General features: G+C 39.2%; 1 protein-coding gene across 2 annotated transcripts in view; it reads left to right on the top strand.

Annotated features, from left to right (window-relative positions):
- Nucleotides 1-16,694, top strand: part of IL13RA1 (interleukin 13 receptor subunit alpha 1) — a 56,755-nt gene that overhangs the window by 28,305 nt on the left and 11,756 nt on the right. For both annotated transcript variants that reach the window (XM_057719164.1, XM_057719165.1), the window contains exons 7-10: nt 2,244-2,291; nt 2,576-2,708; nt 5,984-6,080; nt 12,121-12,205. In XM_057719164.1, coding sequence (XP_057575147.1) covers nt 2,244-2,291; nt 2,576-2,708; nt 5,984-6,080; nt 12,121-12,205 — 363 coding nt within the window. The remainder of the gene's footprint in view (nt 1-2,243; nt 2,292-2,575; nt 2,709-5,983; nt 6,081-12,120; nt 12,206-16,694) is intronic.

Genomic DNA, 16,694 nt, shown 5'->3' with positions numbered 1-16,694 from the left:
GACTGCTGGATCATATGGTAGTTCTATTTCTGATTTTTTGAGGAACCTCCATACTGTTTTCCCAAGTGACTGCACCAGTTTACATTCCTACCAGTAGTGCACAAGGGGCAGGGCAAGAATAAAGATGCAGATGTAGAGAACGGACTTGAGGACCTGGGGAGGGGCGAAGGGGAAGCTGGCACGAAGTGAGAGAGTAGCGTTGACATATATACACTACCAAATGTAAAATAGATAGCTACTGGGAAGCTGCTGCATAACACAGGGAGATCAACTTGATGACGGGTGATGACTTAGAGGGGTGGGATAGGGAGGGTGGGAGGGAATCGCTTGAAGGAGGGGATATGAGGATATATGTGTGGATGCAGCTGATTCACTTTGTTGTACAGCAAAACCTGGTACAACAGTGTAAGGCAATTATATTCCAATAAAGAGCTTAAAAAATTAACTAGATTAAAAAATGAACATTTAAGATGATAAAATCACAATAAATTGTGTATTTTTAAAAGCTGACAAATAAACATCACGAAATTCAAGGAAAAAAATAGCGTGTGAGGGTTTCGTTTTCTCTACACGCTCTCCAGCACTTATTATCTCTTTTATCTTTTTGACGATAGCCATTCTAATAAGTATGAGATAATATCTCATGGTTTTGATTTACATTTCGCTAGTGATTAGTGATGTTGAACATCTTTTCATGGACCTGTTGGCCAGAAGTAGACTATTTAAGCTAAGCAACAGATTTTCATATGTTGATTTTGAAATATTTACATTTTAGGAACTGGTTATTCTCTTTACATCAGACAGCGAGAGACAAATTGATTAGAGGAGAATTTTGCATTTAACTTTCTTTTCTTTAGCCCAGTCATTTTTGATGTATTATACTCTCAACAGGGGAGCATAATATTTTTCTTTGCTTAACTGTTTATTTATATATGGTATACTATAGAAAAATTGCAGAAGTCATTATGTACAGCTCAATGATTTTTCACTTCTGTAACCAGCACCCTAGAAGATCAATCATGACTCCTTTTGGTCACTACTTTCCCAGAGAACAATTATTATCCTGACTTCTAATCCCATAGATTAATTTTGTTGCCTCTTTTTAAATTTTATGTAAATGATTTATACAGAATTTACTTTTTTGTGTGTCTGCCTTCTCTTGCTCAATGTTATGTTTCTGAGATTCACTGATATTGTTGCCTGTGGTTGTAGATGGTTCACTCTCATTGCATTTGTTCCCTCATGTCCACATACCACATTTGATTTCTCCATTCTCCCACTGATACACATTTGAATAGGTTCCAGTTTGGAATTTTATGAACATTTGCACACTTGTCTCTTGGTGGACATGTGTGTACATTTCTGTTGGGCATATATGGGCCATCGGGTTACATACAATTGTCTGTAGTAGATAATACATTCTCCCAGATAGTGGTGCCGATTTACACTACTAAGAGCAGAAATTGAGAGCGCTAGTTGCTTTACATCATCACCAACACTTGGCATCGTCCGGTAGGTGTGTGTGTTGTTATCTTGTGGATTTAATATGCATTTCCCTGATAACCAGTGAAATTGAGCACTTTTCCCTATGTTTATTGGCAATTTGAATATCCTCCTGTGAAATGTCTGTTCAAGTCTTTTGCCATTTTTCTATTGGGTGGTCTGTCTTTTCCTTATTAATTTATGGGGTATATGTATGTGTGTGTATTATATATAAATACATGTTGTAATATATATGCAAGTCCTTTGTCAGAAATTGCAAATATCTTTTCTCACTCTATGCATTACCTTTTAATTTCCTTAATAGGATATCTTTTCATGAACAGAAGAAGTTTTTGATTTTAATATAGGTGATTTTGTAAAAATTTTTCCTTTATGGTTAATGTTTTTTTGGTCCTATTTAAGATATCTTTTCCTACTTTAAGGTCATGAAGATGTTCTGTGTTTTCATCTAAAAGCTTGTTGCATTTATGTATTTATTTATTCATTTATTTTAACTTTCACATTTAGATCTGCAATCCATATGAAATTGACTTAGTAAATAGTGTGAGGTGTAGGGGTCAAGATTCTTTTTTTTTTTTGCATATGGATATAGTCCACTTACTTTTAAAAACCTACCTTTTTTCACTGCACCTTGTCCTCTGATAATGGGATGAAAGAAAACTTGTTAAAACGATTAAATGATATAAAATGTGGTCTTTAAAACTTTTTAAATGTATTCATTTTTTAAAAATATCTTCAAGGTTGAAGAGGCCAAATGTCAGAATTCAGAATTTGAAGGAAACCTAGAGGTCAGTAAATTCAACTTTAGCAATTTGGGCTTAAGCTCATAGAGTAATTGGGGGTGGGGCAGGGCGAGCATATCCTAAATTTGAACTGCTTGGAGAAAAACAAACTGCTTTGTTCCGTGGATTATTGCCAATTTTCTTTTTCAGGAGTTAAAGTCAGATAATTTATTGCAATACAAAGTCTTAATCATATACAGAATTTGGCAAATAATTATATTTAGGATTCAGAAGCAGAGAAAGAGAATAAGCTTGTAATATTCCTTGTGTGCTTTTATTTTATATCTAAGGGTACAATTTGTTTCATGGTCCCTGGTGTCCTTCCTGATACTTTGAACACAGTCAGAATAAGAGTCAAAACAAATAAGTTATGCTATGAAGATGACAAACTCTGGAGTAATTGGAGTCAAGCGATGAGTATAGGTAAGAGAATGGGATTTTATTAAAATTTAAACCATTGATGCATGGAAACGAAGTTGAAGCAGAAAATAGAAAATGGTGGGAGAGGACTGTTCATTCTTGACCTCAGCCAGAGAATACTTACAATTGAAATGCATTTTCTGCTTAATTATTGTTAAATCACTCAAGGTTAATTTTCAATATGCAGCTCTGAAAATTTGCCATCCAAGTGGTGTTATCCTCTCTTCTGCCGTGTGTCTATCTTTGTTAACAACCTGAACAAACAAAAATATAGAAGGCAGGCATGATTAAACCTGTTGATTGTGCAATGCTAGAATACTATCCTATGTGCTGGTAACAGAATCAAGAGTAGGACAATGACCTTGATGACATTTTATAGAGATAAAACTGTATCTAAGTTTGAAAAAAATCAGTTTCATTTATTAATTGAGAAGCTGAGCAAGCTTTGTGCCAGGCTCAAGTACAGAATTGGAAAGACGTGCCTTATGGACGTGTGTGTTGTGGGGTGGAGGATAGGGTTTTATTTGATGGTAAGCTCAAAGTGACTCAACATCGGACCCTTAAATATCCCCCCAAAGGCATATGCAGTCATAGGCAGCAGTGATAGTGCAGCACCCAGAACAAGGGAACACTGCAGGGTGGGGCACAGTGTCCTGGCCACATCAGAAGCGTACAGTGTTCCTTCCTGGGCACCACATTGTAAGAGGTGCATTGGCAGGCTGGAATCTTCCCTTGAAAGGGTAATCAGGATGTGGAAAAATCTCAAAATTTGGGTAAGAAGAGTTAATGAAGTAAGCTTGGGGAGTCATGATTGCCGAATTCTAATATTTGAGGTATTGTCAGGTAGAAGAGGGAAGAGGCTATCTTTTCTGTGGCTCCATGGGCCAAAACAGGACCAACTTAAGAACTTTCTAACAGCTATCTAACAGTCAGAGAGACAGGTTGTTGAAATAGTCAATTCCATATCAATTGAGAGACTGAACAAGCTATATGCCAGGCAAGGTTCTATTAGTTATCTGTTATTGCATAATGAATGACTTCTAAAATTAGTGGCTTACAGAACACATATTTGGACACAACATCATAAAGCAACCATACTCCAATAAAAATGAAACAAACAGAGAAACTACACATATTTGGGAATTCCCTGGTGGTCCAGTGGTTAAGACTCCACACTTCCAATGCAGGAGGTGTGGGTTCGATTCCTGGTTAGGGAACTAAGATCCCACATGCTGTGTGGTGCGGCCAAAAATTTTTTATAAATAATTAAAAAAAATAAAAAACACACGTTTACTATCTCACAATTTCCATGGCTCAGGAATCTGGGCACAGATTAGCTCGATACCTCTGGCTCAAGTTCTCTCTCATAGAGTTCCAGTCAAGCTGTTGACTGGGACTGCAGTCTCATCTGAAGGCTTGACTGGGGCTGAATACACTTCCAAAACCATTCATATGGTCATTGGAAAACCACATTTCCACTCTGGCTGCTGGATGGAGGCTATAGCAAGTTGCATTGTGTGCCCCAAAAAGCTAAGTTCAAGTTACAACTCCTGGTACCTGTGAATGTGACCTTATTCGGAAATAGAGTTTTTGCAGATGTAATCAAGTTAAGATGAGCTCATACTGGCTTAGAGTAGGCCCCAAATCCAATGACTAGTATCCTTATCAGAAAAAGAGAGGATACACAGAAACACAGAGAAGAAGGCCATGTGAAGATGAAGGCAGAGGTTGGAGTGATGCAGCTACAAGCCAAGAAACACCAAGGATTCCTGGGAGCCACCAGAAGCTAGGAAGAGGCAAGGAGAGAGTCTACTCTAGAGCCTTCAGAGGGACTATGTCCCTGATGATACCTTGATTTTGGGTTTCTAGCTTCCAGAGCTGTGAGAGAATATATTTCTCTTGTTTTAAGCCAACCAATGTGTGGTGATTTGTTACAGCAGCTCCAGGAAACTAATACAGGGGCCTCTCTCAGTTCCTTGACATTTGGATCTCCCCACAGGGCCACCTCATGACATGGCAGCTGGCTTCCCCAAGTGCATGGTCCAAACAAGAAAGAACATTGAAAAAACACTCAATATGAAAACAACAGCTCTTTATAGCCTCATCTCAGAAGTGTTATGCCATCACTGTTGCTTTTCATACATTTAGTCCAGAGCACCCTTAAGGGGAGAGAATTACCCAAGCGTGTGAATATCAGGAGGCAGGGATCATTTGGAGTCATCTTAGAGGCTGCTTAACACAATGCTAAGCCCTGATGATGCTTTCCAGATTTTCATGCCCCAGTGGAAAAGATGAGCGTATACTGGGTTGGCCAGAAAGTTCATTCAGGTTTTCTGTAAGATGTTACAGGAAAACTCGAATGAACTTTCTGGCCAACCCAATAAATAGGCATATGCCATTCAAAGTGTTAGCTGTAGCAAGGCAGTTAATGAAAGTCTTTGGAATTGGACAGTGCTGGGTTTGAGTCTTGACTCTATCACTTACTAAACCCTCTGGACAAGCCACTAAACCTCTCTAAGCATTATACTTCTCCTCTGTATAAATGAGAAATAATATTATCTCTCTCTTTAGCATAGCTGGAAACATGCAAAATTACCTAGTATGATATCAGACATACAGTAGGTGCTCAGTTAAGAGTAGTAGTAGTAGTGGGGGATTTTCCTGGTGGTCCAGTGGTAAAGAATCTGTCCTGCAGTGCAGGGGACGCGGGTTTGATCCCTGGTTGGGGAACTAGGATCCCACAACTACTGAGCCTGGACGCCTCAAGTAGAGAAGAGAAAACCCTCACGCTGCAGCAAAGAGCCTATGCGCCACAACTAGAGAGAAGCCCACGCGCCACAATGAAGATCCTGCGTGCCGCAACTAAGACCTGATGTAGCCAAAAAATAAAAAATAAAAATGGAATAGTAGTAGTGGTAGTTGTTGTTAGGATTATTTTAGGTGTTCTAGTAGTGCTAAGTAACCAATAAGAAAAGATATGAGATGACATATTTAACAAATATAACATCCTTGTGATAGTGTCTGAAACCAGTTAAGATATCCTGTTTCAGGTAATCCTTAAGGAGCTTTTTCATCCATGGAATTTTAGGCACCAGAGCAGGACTTTTTCCCCCACTATTAAGATAATAAAAGATAAGAGAATTGAAGAGTTTGGGGAAATATGTTGGCGTAGAGGGCAGAAATATCTGTAATCTCATTAATCTAATACAACTGTTGCTTGGTTTATTTCTAAAAGGGTTTTATTTCTCATGTCTTTTTCTTTGTTTTTCATTTTCCAGGTCAGAAGGCCAATCCAACATTTTACATAACCACGTTACTCATCATTCCGGTCATCGTTGCAGCTGCAATCATAGTCCTTCTGCTGTATCTGAAAAGGTAAGGCAGCTGCCCAGGCAGGCCTGAGAGTTTCTGCTAGCCTGGTTGCTATGAGTATTCTTCTTTGTGGGTGTGTTTTGATGTTTGCCCAGTGTGTTGGAAGCATTTTGGCTATACCTGGCTTTTGGTAGTATGGCATGGCAAAGAAGTATTATTGTGCCCATTTTCTGGTAAGAAAAATGTTGGATTAGTTTCCCAGGGCTCTGCTCAGGCAGTGCTCTCTTTGTATATTTTTAGAATTGTCAATAAGACCTATGTTCACTCTACTCTTTCAAATACCTAATTGTCAACACTTGGTTGGTAGATCATAAGTTTTAGAAATGGAGACCATTACCAATTAAATGACTTGTCTAGTGTGAATGCAAAACAGGTTGCCACTTAATGCTATGGGAAAGAGAACTTCAAGTTGTCTCTAAGATACGGCATTCATTCCTTGAGAATGTTTTACTTTCTCAATTTCATCATAGGGACTAGTCTGGTGCTATTATGTGGTCTTTCAGTAAATACCTAAAGTTGGAATAAGGTTATTAAGCTGGTTCTAGAATCAACATTTTATCATTATTTCAATATTCTTTAAATATACATTTGTTGAGTGCCTATTTATGTGCCAGGCACTGTTCTAATTGCTGGGATTGTGGCAATGAACAGAGCGAAGTCCCTATCTATGGTTTCACATAGGGAGTAGTAAAGTTGTGGAGTTGGATTGAGGAGAAAGGCTAGGAAGTGATATGAGGCTCGTTTACATAGGATGCCAGGGAATGCCTCTCTGAGAAAGTGACGTTTGAGGACGGAATTAAAGGAGTAAACCAGTCAGATATTCAAAGAAAGAGCATTCTAGGCCAAAGGAACAGCAAGTGCAAAGGCCCTGAGGCTGGAATGAGCTTCGTGTGACTTGCTGGAGGAAAGCGTGCAAGGGGGAGAACAACAGGAGATGAGGCTGGAGAGGTTGGTGGGGCCAGATCATGTAGGCTGTGGCAAGGAATTGAAATGTTATCCTAATCAGGGTGGGGAAACATTAGAGAGTTTTAAGCACTGGAGGGATGGGATTGGATTTACTGTCAAAAAAGATCATTGTATTGCTGAGTGAAGACTTGACTAGGGCAAGAGTGGAAGCAGGTAGACTAGTTAGGAGGCATTACAATGTTTGGATGGAAAGATGAAGGTAGCCTAGGCCAGAAGGTTAGCAATGGAGGTAGTAAGAAGTAGTCTGATGTGGGGTATATTTTGAAGATGGAATTAATAGCACTTGCTGATGGCTGCTTGTCTTCGAAGGTGTGAGGGAAATTGAGGATTCAAGGATAACTCTTAGATTTTTGGCTTCAGCAACTGAGTGAATGCTGGAGTTGTTTACTGAGATGGAGAAGATTGGGAAGAGAGCTAGCTTTAGGGGAAAGGCGTGAGGACTTCAATTTTGAACCTGATAAGTTTGAGGTGCCTATTAGATATGTCGGTAGAGGTGCTAAATAGCTACTCGTGTACATAAATCTGGAGTATAAAGGAGAGGTTTGGGCTGGAGATAGAATTTTGGGAGTCCTCAGCATATAAATGGATTTAAAGCCCCAAGACTGGAAGAGAGCACTCATAAAGTAAGGGAGATAAAGAGGACAAAAGACAGTGCTGGGGCACATCAACATTTAGAGACCTAGGTCCACCAAAGGGTACTACTATCAGATGCAAAAATAGAGAGTCCAGACAACACTATAATTCAAAAAGATACATGCACCCCAGTGTTCAGAGCAGCACTGTTCACAACAGCCAAGACATGGAGACAACCTAAATGTCCATTGATGGATGAATGGATAAAGAAGATATGGTACATATATACAATGGAATACTACTCAGCCATACAAAAGAACGAAATAATGCCATTTGCAGCAACGTGGATGCAACTAGAGATTATCATACTAAGTGAAGTAAGCCAGAAAGAGAAAGACAAATACCATATGATATCACTTATATGTGGAATCTAAAATATGGTACAGGGACTTCCTAGGTGGTGCAGTGGTAAAGAATCCACCTGCCAATGCAGGGGACACGGGTTCGAGCCCTGCCCTGGGAAGATTCCACATGCCACGGAGCAACTAAGCCTGTGTGCCACAACTATTGAGCCTGCGCTCTAGAGCCCGTGAGCCACAACTGCTGAGCCCATGTGCCGCAATTATTGAAGTCCACGCGCCTAGAGCCCGTACTCCACAGCAAGAGAAGCCATGGCAATGAAGACTAGCCCGCGCTCGAAGCAACTAGAGGAAGCCTATGTGCAGCAATGAAGACCCAACTCAGCCAATACATAAATAAAAATAAATAAATAAAAATTAAAAAAAAAACATCTTGGATGAGTAAAATGTATAAAAAAAATAAATAAATAAAATATGGTACAAATGAACATATCTATGAAACAGAATCACAGACACAGAGAATAGACTGGGGTGGTTGCCAAGGGAGGGGGGTGGGGGAGGGATGAATTTGGAGTTTGGGATTATCAGATGCAAACTATATGTATAGAATGGATAAACAACAGGGTCTTACTGTATAGCACAGGGAACTATATTTAATATCCTGTGATAAGCCATAATGGAAAAGAATATGAAAATATATATAAAACTGAGTCACTTTGCTGTAATTAAACTAAAGTTAATTACTTTGAAGTAATTAACACAACATTGTAAATCAACTATACTTCAATTAAAATTGTTTTTCATTAAAAAAAGAGGAGACAAGTAAGAAAAAGAAAGAAAAATTAAAGAGGAATGTCCCCTGTTCCTTTTTTTTTTAGCTCTTTATTGGAATATAATTGCTTTACACTGTTATGCCAGTTTCTGAGGTACACCAAAGTGAATCAGCTGTATGTATACATATATCCCCATATCCCCTCCATCCCGTGACTCCCTCCCACCCTCCCCATCCCACCCCTCTAAGTTATCACCCATCATCGAGTTGATCTCCCTTTGTTATACAGCAGCTTCCCACTAGCTATCTATTTTGCATTTGGTAGTGCATATATGGCAATGCTACTCTTTCATTTGGTCCCAGCTTCCCCTTTACCCGCCCCACCCATGTCCTCAAGTCCATTCTCTGCATCTGCATCTTTATTCTTGCCCTGTCACTTGGTTCATCAGTACCATTTTTTTAGATTCCACATATATGAGTTAGCATACGGTATTCGTTTTCTTTCTGGCTTACTTTGCTCTGTATGACAGTCTCTAGGACCATCCACCTCACTACAAATAACTCAATTTCATTCCTTTTTATGGCTGAGTAATATTCCATTGTATATATGTGCCACATCTTCTTTATCCATTCATCTCTTGATGGACATTTAGGTTGCTTCCATGTCCTGGCTATTGTAAATAGTGCTGCAATGAACATTGTGGTACATGTTTCTTTTTGGATTATGGTTTTCTCAGGGTATATGCCCAGGAGTGGGATTGCTGGGTCATATGGTAGTTCTATTTTTAGTTTTTTGAGGAACCTCCCTACTGTTTTCCATAGTGGCTGTACCAACTTACATTCCCACCAACAGTGCAAGAGGGTTCCCTTTTCTCCACACCCTCTCCAGCATTTATTGTTTCTAGATGTTTTGATGATGGCCATTCTGACTAGTGTGAGGTGATACCTCATTGTGGCTTTCACGTGCATTTCTCTGATGATGAGTGATGTTGAGCATCTTTTCATGTGTTTGTTGGCCATCTGCGTGTCTTCTTTGGAGAAATGTCTATTTAGGTCTTCCGCCCATTTGTGGATTGGGTTATTTGCTTTTTTGATATGAAGCTGCATGTATATTTTAGAGATTAATCCTTTGTCCATTGCTTCACTGGCAAATATTTTCTCCCATCCTGAGGGTTGTCTTCTTGTCTTGTTTATGGTTTCTTTTGCTGTGCAAAAGCTTTCAAGTTTCATTAGGCCCCATTTGTTTATTTTTTATTTCCATTATTCTAGGAAGTGGATCAAAAAAGATCTTACTTACCTTGTCTAGAAGGTAAAAAAAAAAAAAAAAAAAAAAGATCTTACTTTGATTTATGTCATAGAGTGTTCCGCCTAGCCTGTTTTCCTCTGAGTTTTATAGTGTCTGGCCTTGCATTTAGGCCTTCAATCCATTTTGAGTTTATTTTTGTGTATGGTGTTAGGAAGTGTTCTAATTTCATTCTTTTACATGTAGTTGTCCAGTTTTCCCAGCATCATTTATTGAAGAGGCTGTCTTCTTTCCATTGTATATTCTTGCCTCTTTTGTTAAAGATAAGGTGCCCATATGTGCATGGGTTTATCTCTGGGTTCTCTATTCTGTTCCGTTGATCTATATTTCTGTTTTTGTGCCAGTACTATACTGTCTTGATCGCTAAAGCCTTGTAGTATAGTTTGAAGTCAGGGAGCCTGATTCTACCAGCTCCGTCTTTCCTTCTCAAGATTGCTTTGGCTATTCGGGGTTTTTTGCGTTTCCGTACAAATCGTAAAATTTCTTGTTCCAGTTCAGTGAAAAACGCTGTTGGTAATTTGATAGGGATTGCATTGAATCTGTAAATTGTTTTGGGTAGTATAGTCATTTTCACAATGTTGATTCTTCCACCCCAAGAACACGTTATATCCCTCCATCTGTTTGTATCGTCTTTGATTTCTTTCATCAGTGTCTTATAGTTTTCTGCATACAGGTTTATTTCTAGGTATTTTATTCTTTTTGTTGCAATGGTAAATGGGAGTGTTTCCTTAATTTCTCTTTCTGCTTTTTCGTTATTAGTGTATAGGAATGCAAGAGATTTCTGTGCATTAATTTTGTATCCTGCTACTTTACTAAATTCATCGGTTAGTGCTAGCAGTTTTCTGGTAGCATCTTTAGGGTTTTCTATGTATAATATCATGTCATCTGCAAAGAGGGACAGTTTTACTTCTTCTTTTCCAATTTGGATTCCTTTCATTTCGTTTTCTTCTCTGATTGCTGTGGCTAACACTTTCATAACTATGTTGAATAATAGTGGTGAGAACGGGCACCCTTGTCTTGTTCCTGTTCTTAGAGGGAATGCTTTTAGTTCTTCACCATTGAGAATGATATTGGCTGCTGATTTGTCATATATGGCTTTTATTATGTTGAGGTAATTTCCTTCTGTGCCCATTTTCTGGAAAGTTTTTATCATAAATGGATGTTGAATTTTGTCAATAGCTTTTTCTGCATCTATTAAGATGATCGTATGGTTTTTATCCTTCAGTTGGTTAATATGATGTATCACATTGATTGATTTGTGTATATTGAAGAATCCCTGCATTCCAGGGATAAACCCCACTTGATCATGTATGATCTTTTTAATGTGCTGTTGGATTCTGTTAGCTAGTATTTTGTTGAGGATTTTTGCATCTATATTCATCAGTGATATTGGCCTGTAATTTTCTTTTTTTGTTGCATCTTTGCTTGATTTTGGGATCAGGGTGATGGTGGCCTCGTAGAATGAGTTTGGGCGTGTTCCTCCTTCTGCCCTATTTTGGAAGAGTTTGAGAAGGATAGGTGTTAGCTCTTCTCTAAATATTTGATAGAATTCGCCTGTGATCCCCTGTTCTCAGATTATTTTTTTCAAAATTATAAACAGCAAGCTCCCATCTGATCTGTGATAAGCACCATTATTATTTAAATGGTAGGGTATAACACACACAGAGACCCACACACACAATTATAGCTATGTGAGGTGCTGGACATGTTATTTAGCTTGATTGTGGTGATCATTTCACAATGTACACATATATTAAAACATCACTTTGTACACCTCAAATTTATACAATTTTTGTTTCTTAAGTATATCTCAATAAAGCTTGAAAAAAATTTAAATAATAGGGTATAAGTAGTCTGTTTCTGGTGGGCCCTGTGCTTTACTCACACTTGATACTCTTAGGACATCAATTTCTCAGCTTGTTTTAGAAATTTTTTCACAACAGCATTATCACTGAAGATGACTTGTGTACCATGTCTTTTGTCCAAGCCTTCTTTTAATATGGCTGTATTTAAGTGGGCCATTTCTGTGGACTGGAAGATTTGATCAAAAATGTCTCTGTTTTCTTAAAGGCTCAAGATCATTATATTCCCTCCAATTCCTGATCCTGGCAAGATTTTTAAAGAAATGTTTGGAGACCAGAATGATGATACCCTGGTAAGCACTGACTATATGAGGTTGGAAATTGATTTTTGTGGGGAGGCTGTGGGGTTTTAAAAAATTTTTGGTAAAATATACACAACTTAAAATTTACCATTTTAACCAGTTTTAAGTATACAGTTCAGTGGCATTAAGTTCATTTACAGTGTTGTGCAACCATCCTCACTATTTCCAGAAATTTTTCATTATCCCAAACAGAAATTGTATCTGTTAGGCAATAATTCTCCATTCCCCTCAACCCCTGGTAACCTCTATTCTGCTTTCTGTCTCTGAATTTGCCTAGTCTAGTTACTCTCATATAAATGGAATCCTACAATATGTCCTTTTGTGTCTGGCTTCTTTCACTTAGCATAATGTTTTCAGAGTTCATCCATGTTGTAGCATGTGTCAGAATTTCCTTTCAAAATTGGTTATTTTAAACTACATTTTATCTAAAAGATTAAAGAAGAGCTGATATAAAATGTTGTATCTCAGGCCAAGCATATCATTTAAGAAGTTCCCGGAATACTTCGCCTGTCTCGTATCTCTGGGCTTCATTCTGTCTCTGGGGTCGGGAACATATTTGATCTAAATATGCAAGGGGAGGAGCCTCCTTTATGAAACTAAACCCATAGGCAGGTCTTCTGACTCTTGCGTAATTTTTAAAATTTGATTTGGGGAAATATAAAGACAAGGTGAACAATTGAAATAGATTTTGTTCATGCCATTGCCTGGAAAACTGGCCCCCAAAGACATGAAACTGGAAGCAAACCCACCCAAACTGTTAGAGTTAGTTGGCTGCAGGTTCTCATGCTAGAATTTGTAGCTGGAAAAGCTAAGATCTTATGGGAACAAAAGAGTTTGAAGTTTCTCTGATAAATACATTCACCCAAATAAAATAATAAAGACACTAAATGAAATAAATATCAATATTATTGTATCTATCTTAAATTAGTAATTTCAGGCATAGGGCAGTTAATTCAGGGAAGTAGTACAGCATAGTAGATAATAGCCTGCACTCTGGAGTCAGATTGTCTGGATTCAGATCTCTGCTGTGTCATTTACCATCTATTTGACCTTAGGTAACTTCCTTAGCCTCTCTGTGCCTCAGTTTTCTCACTTGTAAAGTGGAGGTAATGATGGCACCTGCCTCATGGGTTGTTATGTGGATTAAATTCATTTAATACATAGAAACTGCTTAGTGTGCCTGGCACGTTGGAGGTGCTTAGTAAATGTTACTGCTTAGTATTACTATTGATAATACTTTCCATTTATCTTTAATGCCCAGACAATTCTTGTGATAACGGGTGGTTCACAGTGGCAGTGATGATATGTGGCTAGGGAAGGTAGGCAGGGAGGCTCCCATGCTGTCAGAGGAGGAGTCATCTGGATCACTTGTTCACCAAGTCATGGTCATGGGCAGTGGGTAACTCTGCCAGATAGGGCACCACTAGCCAGGGAGGTCCAGAAGTCAGGTGCCTGATGAAGAGCTTGTATGCTGTAACTGAAGTGACTGTGGCAACTGGTGGTTGTTCAACTTTGAGTCACAGTTGACTGTAATGCTTGTAAGAATATGGAATCCTGGGCCCTACCTTCAGAAGTTCGGATTCACCAGCTCTGGGATGGGTCCCAGGAATCTGCATATTTAAAAGGAGCCCAGGGACTTCCTTGGTGGTGCAGTGGTTAAGAACACCTGCCAGTGCAGGGGACACGGGTTCAAGCCCTGATCCAGGAAGATCCCACATGCCTCAGAGCAACTAAGCCCATGCACCACAAGTACTGAGCCTGCACTCTAGAGCCCATGAGCCACAGCTGTTGAGCATGCATGCTGCAACTGCTGAATTCCACATGCCTAGAGCCCATGCTCTGCAACAAGAGAAGCCACTGAACTGAGAAGCCCACACACTGCAATGAAGAGTAGCCCCTGCTCGCCGCAACTAAAAAAAGCCTGCGTGCAGCAACGAAGACCCAATGCAGCCAATAAATAAATAAATAAATAAAAATAAATAAATTTAAAAGGAGCCCAAAGATGATTCCTATCCTAGCAAGATCATTCACGGACCACACTTTGAAAATCACCGTCATAGATATTTTCCTTAGGATCACCCTGCGTCTTCATTTTGCCAGGTATTATGATAAATGCTGGAGGTTGAGAATTATGGAAGTATTCTAACAACTCCTCTAACCGGCAATTGGAAGTCTACCATGTGTACACAGTGTATTAAGTGCTCCATTTTCATAATCACCCTGTGATGTAGTACCTTTTCTCAGATGAGGGAATGGAGACTCAGTGAGGTTAAATAACTTTACTGCAGTCACACAGCTAGTAAATAATAAGGTGAGATTTGACCTAGGAGTATCTGATTCTAGAGTTTTCTTTTTCCTTCCACTATGCTGCATTGCCTTCTGTAAGACAGAATGTTTGTCCTTAAGAACCTCTCTACCTCCTTAGAGCTCTGTATAATAGAAGTACTGGGTTGGAATAGGGGAGATCCGAGAAACATATTTGGAGTCACGTTATGGCTGGCCTTACATGAGAAGGTATTAGGAATATCATTCTTTGAAAGAAAAATGGTACAAATCAACCGGTTTGCAAGGCAGAAATAGAGACACAGATGTAGATTACAAACATAAGGACACCAGGTGGGGAAAGCGGGGGGGGCGGGGGGGGTTAGTGGGGAATGAATTGGGAGATTGGGATTGCCATATATACATTACTAATAAGAAAAAAAACATCAAATTGTACACTTTAAATATATGCAGTTTATTGTATGTCAGTTGTATCTCAATAAAAGTTCTTAAAGAGAAAAAAAGCTGACTAAAGCCACACACAAGAAAGGAATATCATTCTTTGTTTTTTTAACTTTTTATTTTATATTGGCATATAGTTGATTAACAGTTTTGTTAGTTTCAGGTGTACAGCAAAGTGATTCAGTTATACATATACATGTATCTATTCTTTTTCAAATTCTTTTCCCATTTTGTTTGTTACATGATATTGAGCAGAGTTCCCTGTGCTACATAGTAGGTCCTTGTTGGTTATCCATTTTAAATATAGCAGTGTGTACATGTCAATCCCAAACTCCCTATCTCTTCCCCCCCCAACCCTTCCCTCCTGGTAACCATAAGTTTGTTCTCTAAGTCTGTGCATCTGTCTCTGTTTTGTAAATAAGTTCATTTGTATCATTTATTTAGATTTTGCATATAAGCAATATCATATAATATTTGTCTTTGTCTGACTTACTTCATACAGTATGTATGGACAATCTCTAGGTCCATCCATGTTGCTGCAAATGGCATTCTTCCATTCTTTTTAATGGCTGAGTAATATTCCATTGTATATATGTGCCACATCTTCTTTATCCATTCCTCTGTCAATGGACATTTAGGTTACTTCCATGTCTTGGCTATTGTATACAGTGCTGCAGTGAACATTGGGGTGCATGTATCCTTTCGGACCATGTTTTTCTCCAGATATATGCCCAGGAGTGGGATTGTAGGATCATATGGTAGGTCTATTTTTAGTTTGGTTTTTTTTCACTAAATTTATTTATTTATTTATTGGCCGCATTGGGTCTTCCATGCTGCACACGGGCTTTCTCTAGTTGTGGTGAGCAGGGGCTCCTCTTTGTTGTAGTGCTTGGGCTCCTCACTGCGGTGGCTTCTCTTGCTGCGGAGCGCAGGCTCTAGGCACGTGGGCTTCAGTAGTTGCAGCACACGGGCTCAATCGTTGTGGCTCACAGGCTCTGGAGCGCAGGCTCAGTGGTTGTGGTGCACAGGCTTAGTTGCTCCGTGGCATGTGGGATCTTCCTGCAGCAGAGATCGAACCCGTTTCCCCTGCATTAGCAGGTGGATTCTTAACCACTGTGCCACCTAGGAAGTTCCTATTTTTAGTTTTTTAAGGAACCTCCATGCTGTTCTCCATAGTGGCTATACCAATTTACATTCCCACCAACAGTGTGGGAGGGTTCCCTTCTCTCCACACCTATCATTTGACAGCAACCTGGAGGGGATGGATTAGAGAGAGAGGTGCTAGCACAGTAGCAAACTGGGAACCTAGTCCTGAATTTGCCCCCACAGATGTTTTGTTTGGCCAGCATGGTGTATTTAAAATTTTTCAATTTGGGATCTTAAGCAGGGCATGCACTCTGCCAGTTCATCTCAAGCCCTACCATTCCCAATTCCCGCTTTGGTTTCACATGTTGACCTAACATGCGAGACCCCTGGAAGGCTTTTGAGTTTGCTACCCCTTTTAGCAGAATGAAGGCAGTCAAAGTGCCATGACACAAATGCCCAATATCTGTGAAAACATGTTTGGACTCACTGATATATACAGGACATGCAGTCAAAGCATTGGTGAGATATAAATTTCCAGCTTAATCAGTTTCTAAGAAGTGATAATATCCAGCGTTAACTGGATGGGTAGGGAACTGGTACTTTTCATGTATCGCTGGTGGGCCTGTGAGATGGTATGTATTCTTTCTGGAGGGCAACTTGGTAAAATGTA

Source organism: Hippopotamus amphibius, chromosome X (assembly GCF_030028045.1).
Source record: "Hippopotamus amphibius kiboko isolate mHipAmp2 chromosome X, mHipAmp2.hap2, whole genome shotgun sequence".
Taxonomy (NCBI): Eukaryota; Metazoa; Chordata; class Mammalia; order Artiodactyla; family Hippopotamidae; genus Hippopotamus; species Hippopotamus amphibius.
Note: the sequence above shows the minus strand (reverse complement) of the source record. Positions and strands in the feature narration are given on the sequence as shown.